Below are 14,851 nucleotides of genomic sequence, written 5' to 3'. Positions count from 1 at the left end.
GGAAAGGAAATGACTAGTAGTGATACAGGGTACCCTCCGCCATGTGTGGCTGGATTGCAGAGTATCCATGTAGATGCAGGACTGCTAATGTGGTAGGTTACTGACATGATAGTCACTGAAGTGGTGGCCAGTTGAAAGGCTTGCAGCAGGCTGTTGAGCCACACTAACTTTAATCAGTCTGTCATGCTCTTTGGTAGACTTCCGCGTACTCTTCCATTCCAGATGCCCTGTTCACACCCATTTCCTACACTGTCATTAATAGAATTTCCACTTTATGTGCCATGCCTGTCTGCACATGGAACTTTTAGCTCCATACCCCAAACTCAGATCACCGTATCAGTCTCTTGTAATGCTGTTGCAGCAGCTACGGGTCCTGCTAAGTTCTTGGGAAACTGTATCTAACACCGCCTAGAAAGTTTTTCATGGACTCTCTCTGCTTTTGCAGCACATTGTTTAATCCTGTCTCTAATGTCTACAGGTAATTTTCCTTCTGTAACATTGCACAAAACGTATCATTAAAATTTCAGATTTACACTCATTTCTTAACTTTTTGTGATACATCACATTTGCTTTAGCATCTCCCATCAAGTGTAACTTGACCAGATATAAGAGTTTTTCTTTTGACCAACATCCTAGTTTTGTGGCAGTTCACAGTTTGTCTATGAATGCCAACATGTCTTCCCCTGCCTTATCCACAAAACGAAAGACTAGGGTACTGACATACTAGATTGGGCTTGTTCCCTCCTGTTTTCCCATAATGATACAATTGCTTGCAAAGCTCCAGATTATCTACCTTCATTTACACCATCTGATTCAGTAAGGTCAAAAACCACTTCTGTGGTAGTAACATTCTCACTACATAGTTTGACCATTGCAAAGCCTACATCCACAACAACAAAAAATGATAATAAAGCAACCAATCATCAACACAACAGCCATGCTTACTGCCAGTGAACACACCTAAATCAGTTTCTTAATTCTCAATGCATTCTATGAGCAATCTCTAAGCTACCTGGCCTAATGTCCAGACATCCTACACTTAAAGCACTGTGCCCCCAACATGTTGCAATGAGACATAAACCTCCATCTGTCTTTCACTGTGTCCTTTACAGATACTCAAATCACTGCCTGAATTCACTTTTAAAAATCAAACTCCCAAAATCAACCTTCACCTCTAAGATGTATCTTTTCGGCAATTTAGACACTGCAAGAAAACAGTTTATTTTTCTACTCTGTAATGAGGTGATCCATGATGAGACTGCTGCTCTGGAATGTCACTTCCAGCTACTGGCTCTTCTGACAGCAGTTTTGCAGTGCAGCTGCTTTGGACTCCAGTGCTGCATTTCCAGAATGTGTTCTTCAATAGTGTGGCAGACACAGAACCAGGAATGCTTTGCTAACTTGGCACTGACACTGCAACAGCAGCTGGTGGTGTTGGCATCCTTGCTGACCCAGTAGCATGTCAGCTTAGATAGTGTAAGGCCAGACAGCTGACATACACCAAATGGTGACCCACTGGCATGTGCAGGCATTCCAAGTTGAACCCAGATTCACCTGAGACTGGCTGGCAAGTCAGATGGTGGTGTCATCCCACTCAGTCCCGTTCAAAGCCCAGAACCATCAGGGCCAGTTGTTGGCTTGTAGACCAACAGTTGTGACCAATAGATGCCACTGCTTAGTGAGGCATGGTGTGTTTTAGCCATGCATTCCATCAAAGTTTGGCAAGGAAACTAAACTAGTCAAATGGAGGACGCATATTTATTTTGCTGGCTGAGCCAGGTGTACTGTCATAGGTAGCAGGCTCCCATTATGTAACTGACTGTGGAAACACCACCTGTAGCAATATGGCTGGCCACCTAGGAAACAATGCAGAATTTCTTGTTTCTCGTGGCTTGGCAGAAGCTTTCTCCAGCACTTACTCAGTGTCCATGGCTGCACCTGACTCAGATGGTTGAAATGACCAGTTTACCACTTAGGCTGCATTAGTAGAGATTGATTTACTGATACTTCTATTTTCTTGTATGGCTTACTTACATTTACAATTTGGATTGGTTTGACTTTGCTAACTATTAACATAGTGCACAGTGAGCTTCAGTCAGCCAGTAGTTGTTTCCACATAGAATGTTAAACTATCTAATTCAGTTGCTATGATGCTCTCATCTACACAAATGAAGCTATGAGTACTTTGTGGAAGTGGCTGATCATTATGTGTACACATTAAAAATTATAGGCATAGCCACATTGATTTAGTGGTAAGTTTTTTTTTCCTTTTTTTACTTCCTAGCTGATGCCCTTCTATATTAAACACAGAATGGGGAAAGAGAGAGAAATGATGTGTGAGAAACTTGTGGCCTGCAGCAGCACAGGGAATTGTGATACTGCAATGGGGAAAGCTGAAAATTTGATTTGGGTTGGGACTCGAACCTGGATGCTCCACTTCTCTGGAACAGTTGTCTTAATCCCCTTGGCCATCTGGATACACTTTCTGTCTGATCAAGATGCTCAACTTACTGCATGCTGCACTGCAGCATGCAATAAGTTGGCAATTTGGATTGCATGGAAAGTGCGTCTATATGGCTGAGGGTGTTAAGGCAGCCATTCAAAAGAAGTGGAGCATCAAGGTTTGCCATTGCATTACCGCAATTTCTTGAGGAGCTGGAAGTCCTGAGTTTCCCATTTGACCTTTCCCTTTCTTTCCTCATTTTCTGTTTCATATAAATATATGCACCAGCTGCATCATCATGAGTGGTGTCTGTTCTGTTGGACAAGTCCATCAGAAGAGACCTCACTTAGTTAAATTATACTCTTCTTTTGGAGTTCAAGGTAGAAATATTTTCTGTGAAGGAGATACCTAATAATGCTGATAAAGGTGTAATAATATGTTAGACACCTACATCATACTCCGCAAACCACCTAATGGCGTGTCACAGAAGGTACTTTCAGTACCACTATCTGATCCCTCCAACCCTGTTCCACTCACAAATAGTGCGTAGGAAGAATGATTGTCGGTTAGACTCTCTATTCATTATTAGTATTGATGGTTATGTGTGTCATAGGCAGCATTTAAGTCTACAACAATAGTCCTTTAATCTGCTTTCTTTCTAATCTATCTTTTCTTTGTTTCATTATTTGAATATATATGAAGCATAGTTTTTGCCGTTATTAAACCCTTCTGTGGAAAAAGAAGTGTGTCTGTGATAGTAGCTTTTATGTATGTAGAATACTCCCTGAAATACAGTGACGAAAACTAGATAACTTTGGTTTTTGTGTTACTGAAACTTGTTTTGCACAAAACTCTAACTGGACAATCCAGCTACTGTTTACTATCACATACTACTAACCATTAAAATCCCTCTGCTATTCCTTCCTTATAATAGTTCCCTCGGCAAGATTCACAAGCTGTCATCATAGCTTCCTGTAGTCATAAATTTGCTACTACTGTACTTTTCCCCACTTCAGATCATATCTCTTCAAGTTCTATTGCCATTTTTTCCTCCTATGTCTTTAGTGTTCTTTTCTTGATGTTTTTGCTTTCAATTTCCCTGACAAAACACATTTTGGTTATTCTGGTGTGCATTTTCATTGCATGCTCATACCATTAGAGTTAATGTTTACCTCTTGTAAGTATTTTACCACAATATTTCCATGGTAGATTTGGAGAAGCCATGAGACTATGTATAAGGCTATCAGGACGATACCAGCATAAAATCAGTTATATATACCAAATATGTAATTTTGCTGACTAAAAGCTCTTTAACTAGTCCAGTGAATGATATATGGAACATATTGAGTGAAATATGGAACATCCATCATCCCACCCACTCAATGTAAAAACAGAAAAACTTAGTTTGAACATGGAGCTGAGACCTTTCCACTTAATACATGATATGTGTTTTTGTAACAAACAAAACATACTCACCACAACATCCTAGCTCTTGAACTCATCTGGCGTGAGATATTGTGTTTGTGGGGCTGGTGAGAGGCAGTAGGAGGAGGAGGAGGAGGAGGAGGAGGAGGAAAGGGGAAGGGAGAATTGGAGCAAGGAAGGATCAAAGGGTGGGAGGGAGAGGGCCAATGATCAGGTTAGAAATGTGGTACTAATGAGCTCCTTCTTACACAGATAGTGAAAATTGCAAATGGTACAAGATGAAGTGAGTGTGGGGATAGTATGGAGTTTACAGTAGGCACTAGAACAGAGGAAAAGGGAAACACATTGGGTTTAAGTCAACAGAAATAAGTAGAAGGCATGGGGACAAGATTGGAGATTATTGTATGGCCAGTGCCCATCTATGCAATTGAGTGAAGCTGGTATGGAGAGGGGGGGGGGGGGGAAATCTAGATGGTATATGTTCTGAAACAGGAACTGAAGTTGAGTATGTTGCACTTAGCAGCATGTTCAGCCACTGGCTGGTCAATTTAGCTCTTGGTTACAGTTTGGCAGTGGCCATTCGTATGGGTGACCATGTCCACATTAAAGGCAGGGTTATTATATGATATGACTGCTTTCACAGGTAGCCTTGCCCCTGACTGGATAGAATATTGCTATGATGAGAACAGAAAAGAATGGAATTTACTGGTTGGGTGCATAGGACAAGATCCTCAACTGAGAAATGACCTATGTGGCAAGAGATTAACTATGCAAGTAGGAGTGAACTACTTTAAATCTCTCACTAATATCAGAAATATTCTTACAAAATGGTGATGTAAGCACTTACTAGCCATTAATCACCATGCTGAGATTTTGTTAGAAAATGAATATTTGCATACTTGGAAATAAACATGGTTTATTAGGTTCAACCCAAAGCACATACAACAACAACAACAACAACAAGAACAACAACAACAACATACAGAGAAACCTCTCGCAGGTGCATATTACCAACATAAAATACTGAGTTTAGTTATTAAAGAACACCAAAGATGTAAAATACATTAACACTCTCCCTTTTTTAATAACTTGCAAAGTCCAATCTTATCACATAAATACTGATATCTAATGAAAAACAGTAGCTTTGTTAGTATACCAGCAAGTTGTTCTTCAGTGTCTACTTTTCCAACTGTGATTTCATCAGCACTAACTAGTTCATGAACAAAGAAATGCCTTATACGAATATGCTTCATGCTTCGTTCTTCAGTGAAACTCGGGATTCTGGGCAAGCCAGATAGCAACTTCATTGTCAACCCGCAGAACTGGTGTTGCCTCCAATTGGTCCAATTCTGTCTGAAGCTTCTTGATCCAGACAATTTTCCGAGCAGCTTCAGTGGCAGCCACAACCTCAGCTTCAGTTGTGGATATGGCAACAGATTTCCTTTGACTAATACACTAATCCAGGAGATATGTGCCCCAGAATACAGACAAAGAACACATGACATTGAGCACCCAGAGCCAAGATCACCACCATGGTCAGCATCACTACAACACTCTAAAACCTGCTTCTTCTAATTGTTTTTATATGAAAAGTCCACAATTTGTCGTGCCTCTCAGGTATCGTAAGATTCTTTTAGCTTTCACTACATCATGATCTGTTGGTTTTTCAAGATTTCTTGATACAACACTGACAGCATATGCAACATCAGAAACATCAGTGTTCCAAGAGCTTACATGTATGGAAATTAAGAGTTGCAAGGACTTTCCTCTGTATCACTGTCCTTTATAATGGGTGTAGTTACAGTCTTGCAGTTCTTCATGTTGAAACGCTCTAGTATTTTCTCTGTCCAATGAGTTTGACTTGCATGTACAGTTCCACATTCTTGTTGGTCAATTTCCAGACCTAAGAAAAATGATGCAGGCACTGAAGTAATTTTAAACTCTTCTCTTAAATCACTGACAATGTTTTAAAAGTTCCTGTTCACTGTGAGCTGCAATCAGACCATCATCAACATAAAGTGCAAGGAATATTTTCTTACAGCGTTTCTGTCTCATGAAAAGGCAAGGATCAGATTCACTCCTCTGGAAGCCCAATTCAGTGAGATGATTACTGAACTTCTCATTCCAGCAACGCGGAGTCTGTTTCAGTCTGTGTAGACTTTTCATCAAGCAACATACTCTTCTAGACCCATCATCACATCCTTCAGGTTGTTGCATATAAATGGTTTCTTTTAAATCACCATAAAGAAAAGCAGTTGAAACATCAATTTGTAAAAGTTTCATGCTCTCACTTGCAGCAACACTTAGTAATGCTCGAATGGTAGACACTCTAGCTACAGGACTGCATGTATGGTCATAGTCAACTCCTCTCTGCTGCGAATAACCCTTAATCACCAATCTTGCCTTGAATTTATTGACTTAGCCATTAACATTTGTTTTAACTTTATACACCCATCTAATAGAAAAGGCCATCTTTCCATATGGCAGGCCAACCAGATCCCACATTTTATTTTCTTGGAGAGCTTTTATTTCAGAATCCATGGCTTTCTTACAGAAATCGTTTTGAACAGACCTCATGGCATCACTGTTTCTGGTTCCTGGAAAGACATTGAGAGGTGCATTACATAATCATTAAATTTATGTGGAGGTCTGAGGTTTAACCTATCACACAGACGTGGTAAAGCTTCTCCTGATCTTCCTCCTGAGGGTCTTCATCTACATCCAAAGAACTGCCATCCTATTCACTCTCACTATCAATACCATACTGGTCTTCAGTCTGAGGTGCTGGATCCTGATGATTGATAACATTCACAGGAAGAGTTGAACTTTTCTCACTCTTCAGTGGCCTCTCCTCAAAGATGACATCTCGTGACCTAATGAGTTTGCACACCTCCCCACAATAAATTCTGTAACCCTCACTGTGATCATATCCAATAAGGACACCTTTCAGTGCTTTTTGGGCCCTCTTCATTCTCTGTTGTTTTGGAATATGAGCATAGCAGGTGGAGCCTATCAGCCGCAGATGTTTCAGTCTTGGCTTCTTTCCATACCACAGTTCATATGGAGATGTCCCTGGAATACTGGAAGGCCTTGTTCCGTCCAGAATGTAGGTTGCAGTGTTCACCATCTCTGCCAAAAGTTTCTGTGGAATGTTTTTGTGTGCAAGCATCATGGCTCTGGCAGTTTCCACAACTGTGCGGTTCTCTCTTTCATTGCACCCATTGTTCTGGAGTGTATGGCATTATGAGGCATTGAACTATACCCTCTTTGTGAAGAATCTCTTTTGCTTGTTTGTTGTCAAATTCTTCTCCATTATCACTCAGAAGTTCCTTGATGGTATGTCCAGCAGCTTTTGCTTCAGCTATGAACTGCCTTAACGTTTCTGCAACTACAGACTTATCTTCTATGAAATATGTTGCCCTTAACTTTGTACAATCATCTTTGAAAAGAACAAAATACCAATGCCCTAACACAGAAGGTACTTGAAACGGACCACATACATCAGTGTGAATAAGCTAACCTGGTTCTGCTGTCCTCTTTCTGGTGCCAAATGGTAAACGATGAGCCTTGCCATAAATACAGCCTTCACAAAGTTCACTGTCCCTTTCCACCTCAATATTTAACTCGCTATGAAGTACAGACTTCACATGGCGCTTGTTCTGGTGTCCAAATCTTTCACGATAAGCTGCAATATATTGTCTCTGCTCATGGTATTACCTTTACTGAGGGAGATAGGTTTCAAATTTCATACAGCAAGTTTAAAAAGGCCTCCGAAGTGATCATGGACATTTACCAATCTAGTGACATTATCAATCTTAAGATGACAAATTTCTGCAGTTGATGTGAATTTACTTTCTGGATGTTTACCCTGTGCTGCAAGAACAGAGAATAGATTCTTGCGAATCTGAGGTACATACCATACATCTGTCAAGGTAATTCTTTTCCATTTTCCTCCAACTGCTGCTTCAATGTCTACTGAACCTTTTCCAAATGCTTCAATTATGTCACCATTAGCTGTAGCAACTGAGTATTTTTTTAGAAAAGGCTGAAATGTCTTGAAACAATTTTTATCATTTGTAATATGACTTGTTGCACCATTGTCTATATACCAGTCTTGATATCTACATTCAGAATCACAGAAGGAAGTAGCATATTTGTATCTGTGGTAGCTGGTTTTGGAGGTTTCCCTCAGCTGCCCTCTTTCTGCACACTTTAATTGTATGGTTTCGTTTCTTATAGTAATTACATATTAATTTATTTTTCTTATTTATCTCAATTGGATTTACTTGCTGAAATGACAGCCTTGATGAGTCTGTAGTGAGAGCTTCTTGTTTACTAAAATCATCCTCCTTTGTGCTCAATGGTTTGTCATATGCACACAATTGATTTGTTAAATTATCGGTTGTTCTGTCATCTCTAGACATTAGCATCCAACTAGATTTTAAACAAAAAATAGTCTTCTGGTAGTGTACCTAATATTTTACAAATCAAAAACTCATCAGGCATTTCTGAATTATATACAATATCTTTAGCCATTTCCTGTTTCAATTCACTCCACAAATTTTTCAGTTTGGAAATATATGTTGCAATATTGTCTTCAGGAACCTTTTTGTGTAACTAAAGAACTGCAAACAAAGGTTGCTAACTTTGTCATCAGAGACAGGATCAAATATTTTGTCTAATTCTGTCCACACTTTACAAGCTGTATTTAGACGCATTATTTTCTGCAAAGTTTCTTCCGACATATTTGTAGTCAAAACAAGAAGAGCATCACTGTCTGCTTTATTAAAATTCACTTTTGTAGATCACCCTTTGTTTAACGGTAGCACCTTCTGAAAGAATACTAGGTTTCACTAACCTGCCTTCTTCGACATCAAGTGCGCCAGGAATCCCTCGCAGACAAATACTTATTTTGTATTTACAAGTGTTCCAATTTGTTTTGCCTTCCAGAAGTCCAATTGTGATAATTCTCATTTAATCCATCGTTGGTTGTGTGGAAGTAACAACTCCAAAAATGACTTTTTGGGGATAACTTTAAAAAACATTTTGCACACAATTATGTTATTATTTTCATACACCTGTCCTTTTAACACTCACCTGGGCCCATAACATACTGAAATTTTGTTAGAAAACAAATACTTGTATACTTGGAAATACACATGTTTCATTAGGTACCGAATCAACAAAATGCACGTACAACAACAACATACAGAGAAACCATACACAGGCGCATATTACCAGCCACGGAACATAAAATACTGACTTTAATTATTAAAGAACACCAAAGATGTAAAATAAATTAACACACTAGATACATATTCATCAATAATTGCACCACTTATCTTTCAATGGACACTAGCTTGTTTATCTTTTAAGTATCCTCATAAAAAGAAAAACTATTGGTTACTTTATAGGACACATGATCTTCAGTTTGTTGAAAAACTTGAACTGACTCATCTTAGCATCATTCCTTCTTGCCTTTGGCAAGTAAAATGACTTCTGCATTATTCAGTCTTACATATTTGACATTAGAACCACACTATTCTCTTTTCTCACAGCTGATCAAACATTTTTATATTAATTTCAGGAGACTTCAGCCATGACTACCCTCTTTTCATTTCTCCAGCAATTTTTGAAAATGCACCCAGAATAAGACTGTAAAAGCTCAAAGTGTATATTAATTAAATTTCACTGATCATACAATGATTTCAACCTTATTTGGAAAGAGGTCAACTCTCTGTTTGTGTTCTTATTTATGATTGTCATATTTAAGCTTGTTGTTTACATTTCAGTTAAATTTTCATGGGACCAATAAAGTGACATTAAGAAAAACTGAAATTGGATGAATATCAGGTTCTCTTGTTAGCCACAGCATTGAAGTATTGCAGGACAGAGAGTGTTTGAGATCCTCTGACCCTTCTACTCTTTTTAGATCAATTAAAAGTACCTAAGTCTAATAGCAGTTTTGTTAATTATTCCATTTTATGCAATAACTGGAAGTATACCAGAGATTAGAAATCTTCAGCTGTTTGTCACATGAAGTAGAGAGTGAGAGAAGCAGAGAAAAGAATTTTGCACTTCATTCATTTCTTGTCACTCAGTGTAGGTTATTCTTGTTCTTGGCACAGTAGTTGTAGGTCAGTGATTCCTTCGTGCAAAGAGGTAGCCGGGTTTGGTTTATCCCTACATAAAATCAGTAATACCATGAAGCAGGAATGTAATTTCTCTTAAACATTAATTTATTTCATATTTTGTATTTTCCATAATTTAATGCACTTCTTAAAAAGAACTACTAACTTCCAACTATCTCTCATCTAAACATAACACACACTCTCTTCATCTGCATGGACAAGAACAGCATATAACAATTTCAGTACAAAGATATGTATACATGATCAATATAACTGATGTCCTTGGCCAAAGATATACAGTTGATTAAAGTTTCATACAAGCAAAAAGATATACAGTCTTCTACTGATTTCATCTTTTTGAACAATCATGGGAAAGAATAAGAATGGTTATGATACTAAATCTCAATATTCTTGACTTCACAATGAAAAAAACTGTAAAGTATATTAGAAATACAAAAACAATTATATTTCCAATAAAACAGTTAATCTGTTTCAGCTTTATACTTCACCAATGTACAGTTACATCAAAATTATAGAAAGTATACTATCTGCAATTTCAATCTCTTCGGTCATGTTCTGAATTATAATGTATCCAGTTCTCTGACACTTTATAAAAAAGAGAGGTACATTGAACAGTTCCATTACAATCTGAACATCAGAATCGGAACCGAAACTGATGGCTTCTCAACTTTCCAGTAATTTCCATCACTGAGAAACAGTAGTCACAGTTGAAAGTTCTCATGATATGAGATACTTTTTTTTTAATTAGCATTTATTCAAATTCATAATTCCTATAACAGTCTCTAATAATACCCACTTTTGCACTTTATTTTGGGGACTCCAACTTGATGCACATGGAAGGATCAGATAATAGAATTCATTCCACTGTTTTGGTTTTCTAGATTAGATTAGATTAGATTAGTTACTCATTCCGTAGATCATGGATGTGGAATATGTCAACACAGTTGCATTCACATTCAAATTTGTTGGTGACTAGTTTCAGAAACAATGTTCATTTACAAACCATTACATATAGTCAGGAATAGAGCATTGGAGTTCTCTAATGGAGTAATTGGGAAAAAACAGTAGGAAATGATCTGAGAATAAGGAATAAAAAAAAGATTGACAGAAATGAGGTTCAAGGGATGTACACCTATTTGTAGGTGGATATAACAGATCTATAAGAGTGCAGGTTTTAATGATTGAAAGCACTTATGAGAACACCCCAGGCAAGTGGGAATGCTCTGTCTGCACTAGTGTTTTAGCTCCAAACTCAAGAGGTAGTTCACCCACTGAGGCTGATCCATTGTTGAGGATTTGGTATCACCATGACATGGGGATTTTCTGTAGCCCATACATGAGTGTTGTGAGACCATCACTCATAAAAACAGCCTCATTCCTGAATGGAATGCATGACAGGAACCCCAACACCCCGGTGGCCAGTACGATGAACTATTGACAAAACCATCACCACATGGGCAAGTCCATAGGTTATAAGCTCTGCATGTATTGTTAGCAAAAGAGGTAATGGCAGTTGGCATGGAGAAACATGGACATCTGGCTTATCCCACACTTGTGGGCTGCATGGTGCTGATACTGGTGTAATATTCTGTAGTGTTCAACATCTTGTATCTCTACCTTCAAGTGGGTGCACCTCCCTTGGAATGCATTTTCAGCCATATGTCCATATCATTCTCATAATTTTCAAGGATCATTCCTGCATAGTTTGTCTTCATTTACAAAAATCACGCTGCATGTAAATGACCTGATAATTAATGCTGACTGCTCTTGTGGCTGTTAGTGGATGATGCATTCCTAACAGAGTGGCCACTTCATTGTAAAAATGCATGCAGATCTGAAGGTAATTTACTCTTGGAACAAAGACTGCTAGCTAACCCTCAGCATACATAAATGTAATGTAAATAATAGGTTATAGGTAACCACTTACCATATAGTTGAAGCACTGAGTGGTTGACAGGCACATAATTAAACTAGACTGGAAATCTCAAAATGTACAACTTTAGAGTTCTCCAACATTTCATTATGTGTTGAGCGTAAGTGGCCTGATTTTGTCCTACTTGGATGTTGTTGGTGGATAAAGCAGTTGTATACACAGTGGTCATATCATTGTGGAAATGCAAGCATGTATGAAGATAATTTGCACTTAAAGCAGCGGCTAGCAGCTAAACATCAACATAGATAAGTGTAGTGTAAATAACAGATACAGTAATGTTAACTCATCACACTTACTTCTACTTCTACACTTACATCCACACTGTATGAACCACTGTCAAAACACACAGCAGAGGGTATTCCCTACTTTAGTAGTTGTTCTTTAGTAGTTGTTAGAGTACAGGGTGAATGACTGTTTAAATGCCTTTGCATGTGCTGTAATTACTAATAATGTCCTCTTGATTCCCATTTAAGAGATACATAAGGAGTTGTACAGTCCTGGATTCATCACTTAAAGCTGATTCTAGGAACATGTAAGTAGGCTTCATCAGGATGGTTTGCATCTATCTCAAGCCTGTGCAGGTCAGTTGCCAGTGCTTGTAGAGTTGACAAGCTGGGCAGATAAGAATCATATAAACAAGATTGGAAATGTTACTGATGTTTTGGAGAGTGAAGATAAGTAACTTCTGCCTATGTTCACTAATTTGCATAGGGTACAGTTTAAGGTGCTCTCATAGTCTGAGCAAGGAACTTAACTGTACAAGCTAAAGCTTAACTCTGCTATCCCTCCCTCTCCGTGCCCCAGCCTACTCCTTACCCCCACCACCCAGATTGCTTCTCCCATCATGCGCAGTCGCTCGCAGTCTGGCAGTCGCTCGCAGTCTGGGTTCAGTAGCCAGAGCTAGCAGACTTGTGTGTTGGAGTTCTGTTTGCCTGAATGTGTGTGTGTGTGTGTGTGTGTGTGTGTGTGTGTGTGTGTGTGTGTGTGTGTGATGTCTACTTTAGAAGGCCATTTGGCCAAAGGTTCACTTGTTTATCAGTCTTTTTTGTTGTATTGTTTGCGACTCTTCATCTTCCTCCATCACACTGCCCTTTGTTAGTGCTACTTTTCAGCTGGACTTCACACAATGGCCATTTGCTCCCATTTAATTTAGGATTTATTTCTGTGGGTGAATGTTCTTCCTCTAACTACAGTATTATCTCACTGAACCTGAAAGGTAAGAACATGTACATCATATTGCAATGAATGGTATAATCTTTATTCTGGAAGACTTTGTATTTAATTTATATATCTGAAATTTAAGTGTGGAAATCAAAAACATAAATTTAAATCAGTGCTTATGGACAAATTACATTGAAATTACACTCTGCAAGAGTCCAGTTGTGTGTATTACTTTAGGACTGTAATCCCCATTTTAGAGGTTAACTTCTTGATTTGTTTATGAACTTGCAGCATGTTGCAGATGAAAAATAGTTCCACAACTTGTCTTACAGTTGAAATAAATGGTTGTAGCTCTGTTGTGAGTTGCACTGAGAAGTATCATTTTTTATTTCTTGATGGTGACTAATTTCTGACACCTGTGTCCATTTTCAAACCATCCATATTGTAAATGTGACAAATACAGGCAACAACCTATGTACAAAAACTGACCCTGCAGTGATGATCAAAGCACCACTACCTTAATGCCATCTTTCTAGTCACTTGCTCTGTTTTTTGATTTTCAGTTGACATATTTCTTTCGATTTAGAGCAGGTGTAGATACCAAAATGTTCACTGATGAACTTCATATATAACATTCACTTATTTAATGACATCGACATGAAGCTTATACATACTCTGATCAGTACACAAGGTCTTACAAAAAGACACTAATTGAAAAACCTTCATGTTGATATTAATTTCAATCAAAGCCACTAATGAACTTCATATGTAACATTCACTTATTAAATGACATCAACATGAAGCTTATAAGTACTCTGATCAGTACACAAGGTCTTACAAAAGGACACTAATTGAAAAACTTTGTGTTGATATTAATTTCAATCAAAGCCACTGTTACATCACTGCAGTTTCTGTTTGCCTATTCTTTCAAAGTTTCCATCTGACCAGTTGTCAGCAGCAGACACACTCACTGCCCAAAATTGGTAGGTGAACACTTTCAGATCAATGCCACCACCCTGTAATTCAGAGGAAGCTCTGAAACTCACAATATAAAGGAATCAGTATTGCTAATACCATATGAAGAGTTGGCGGATGAACAGGTGTCAACATCAATTTCTTGGTTTTTTTTTAAAATGTTTTATATTTATTTTATAATAAAGGAATGATGCTAAGGGTTTGTCCCCTTATAACTCAGACTTTGTGTGACGTCAGTGCACACCAATTTGATATGACTGTTTGACCTTAGTATTTCACAAGAGGTTTATCTATGTGTTTATTAGCTGTATGGTGCTACAGAAGGAAGTGGCTTCGAAAATTAATAGTAAGTAACAGTGTCTCTGTTTTAGGATCTCATTTACAGATACGTGTCGGCGTGCATTCTGGAGCTGTTGTGGCTGGAATTGTAGGCCTCAAAATGCCACGATATTGCCTCTTTGGAGATTCAGTTAATACAGCATCACGAATGGAATCAACAAGTGAAGCAATGAAAATACACATTTCACAGTCAACACGTGATCTTCTTCCATCAACATACCACGTATCAGAGAGAGGAGAAATACAAGTAAAAGGAAAAGGTAAATTACAAAAATATAAGAGTTGAAGATCCATTTAAAAATGAAGTTGTGATGGTCCTCAATTATTCTCTACTTTCTACAATGTGAGAAAAAGATAGATTCATCAGTTTCAGCATTTTGTTGACAGGGAACCAGCAGCTTTATTAAATTCCTTAAAGCATTT

General features: G+C 38.2%; 1 protein-coding gene across 2 annotated transcripts in view; it reads left to right on the top strand.

The window, feature by feature from the left end:
* The window catches only part of LOC126281270 (soluble guanylate cyclase 88E), an 883,920-nt gene that overhangs the window by 851,041 nt on the left and 18,028 nt on the right, over positions 1-14,851 (top strand). For both annotated transcript variants that reach the window (XM_049980094.1, XM_049980093.1), the window contains exon 14: positions 14,461-14,688. In XM_049980094.1, the coding sequence (XP_049836051.1) occupies positions 14,461-14,688 (228 nt within the window). The remainder of the gene's footprint in view (positions 1-14,460; positions 14,689-14,851) is intronic.

This window comes from Schistocerca gregaria, chromosome 7, assembly GCF_023897955.1.
Source record: "Schistocerca gregaria isolate iqSchGreg1 chromosome 7, iqSchGreg1.2, whole genome shotgun sequence".
NCBI classification, from domain to species: domain Eukaryota; kingdom Metazoa; phylum Arthropoda; class Insecta; order Orthoptera; family Acrididae; genus Schistocerca; species Schistocerca gregaria.
Note: the sequence above shows the minus strand (reverse complement) of the source record. Positions and strands in the feature narration are given on the sequence as shown.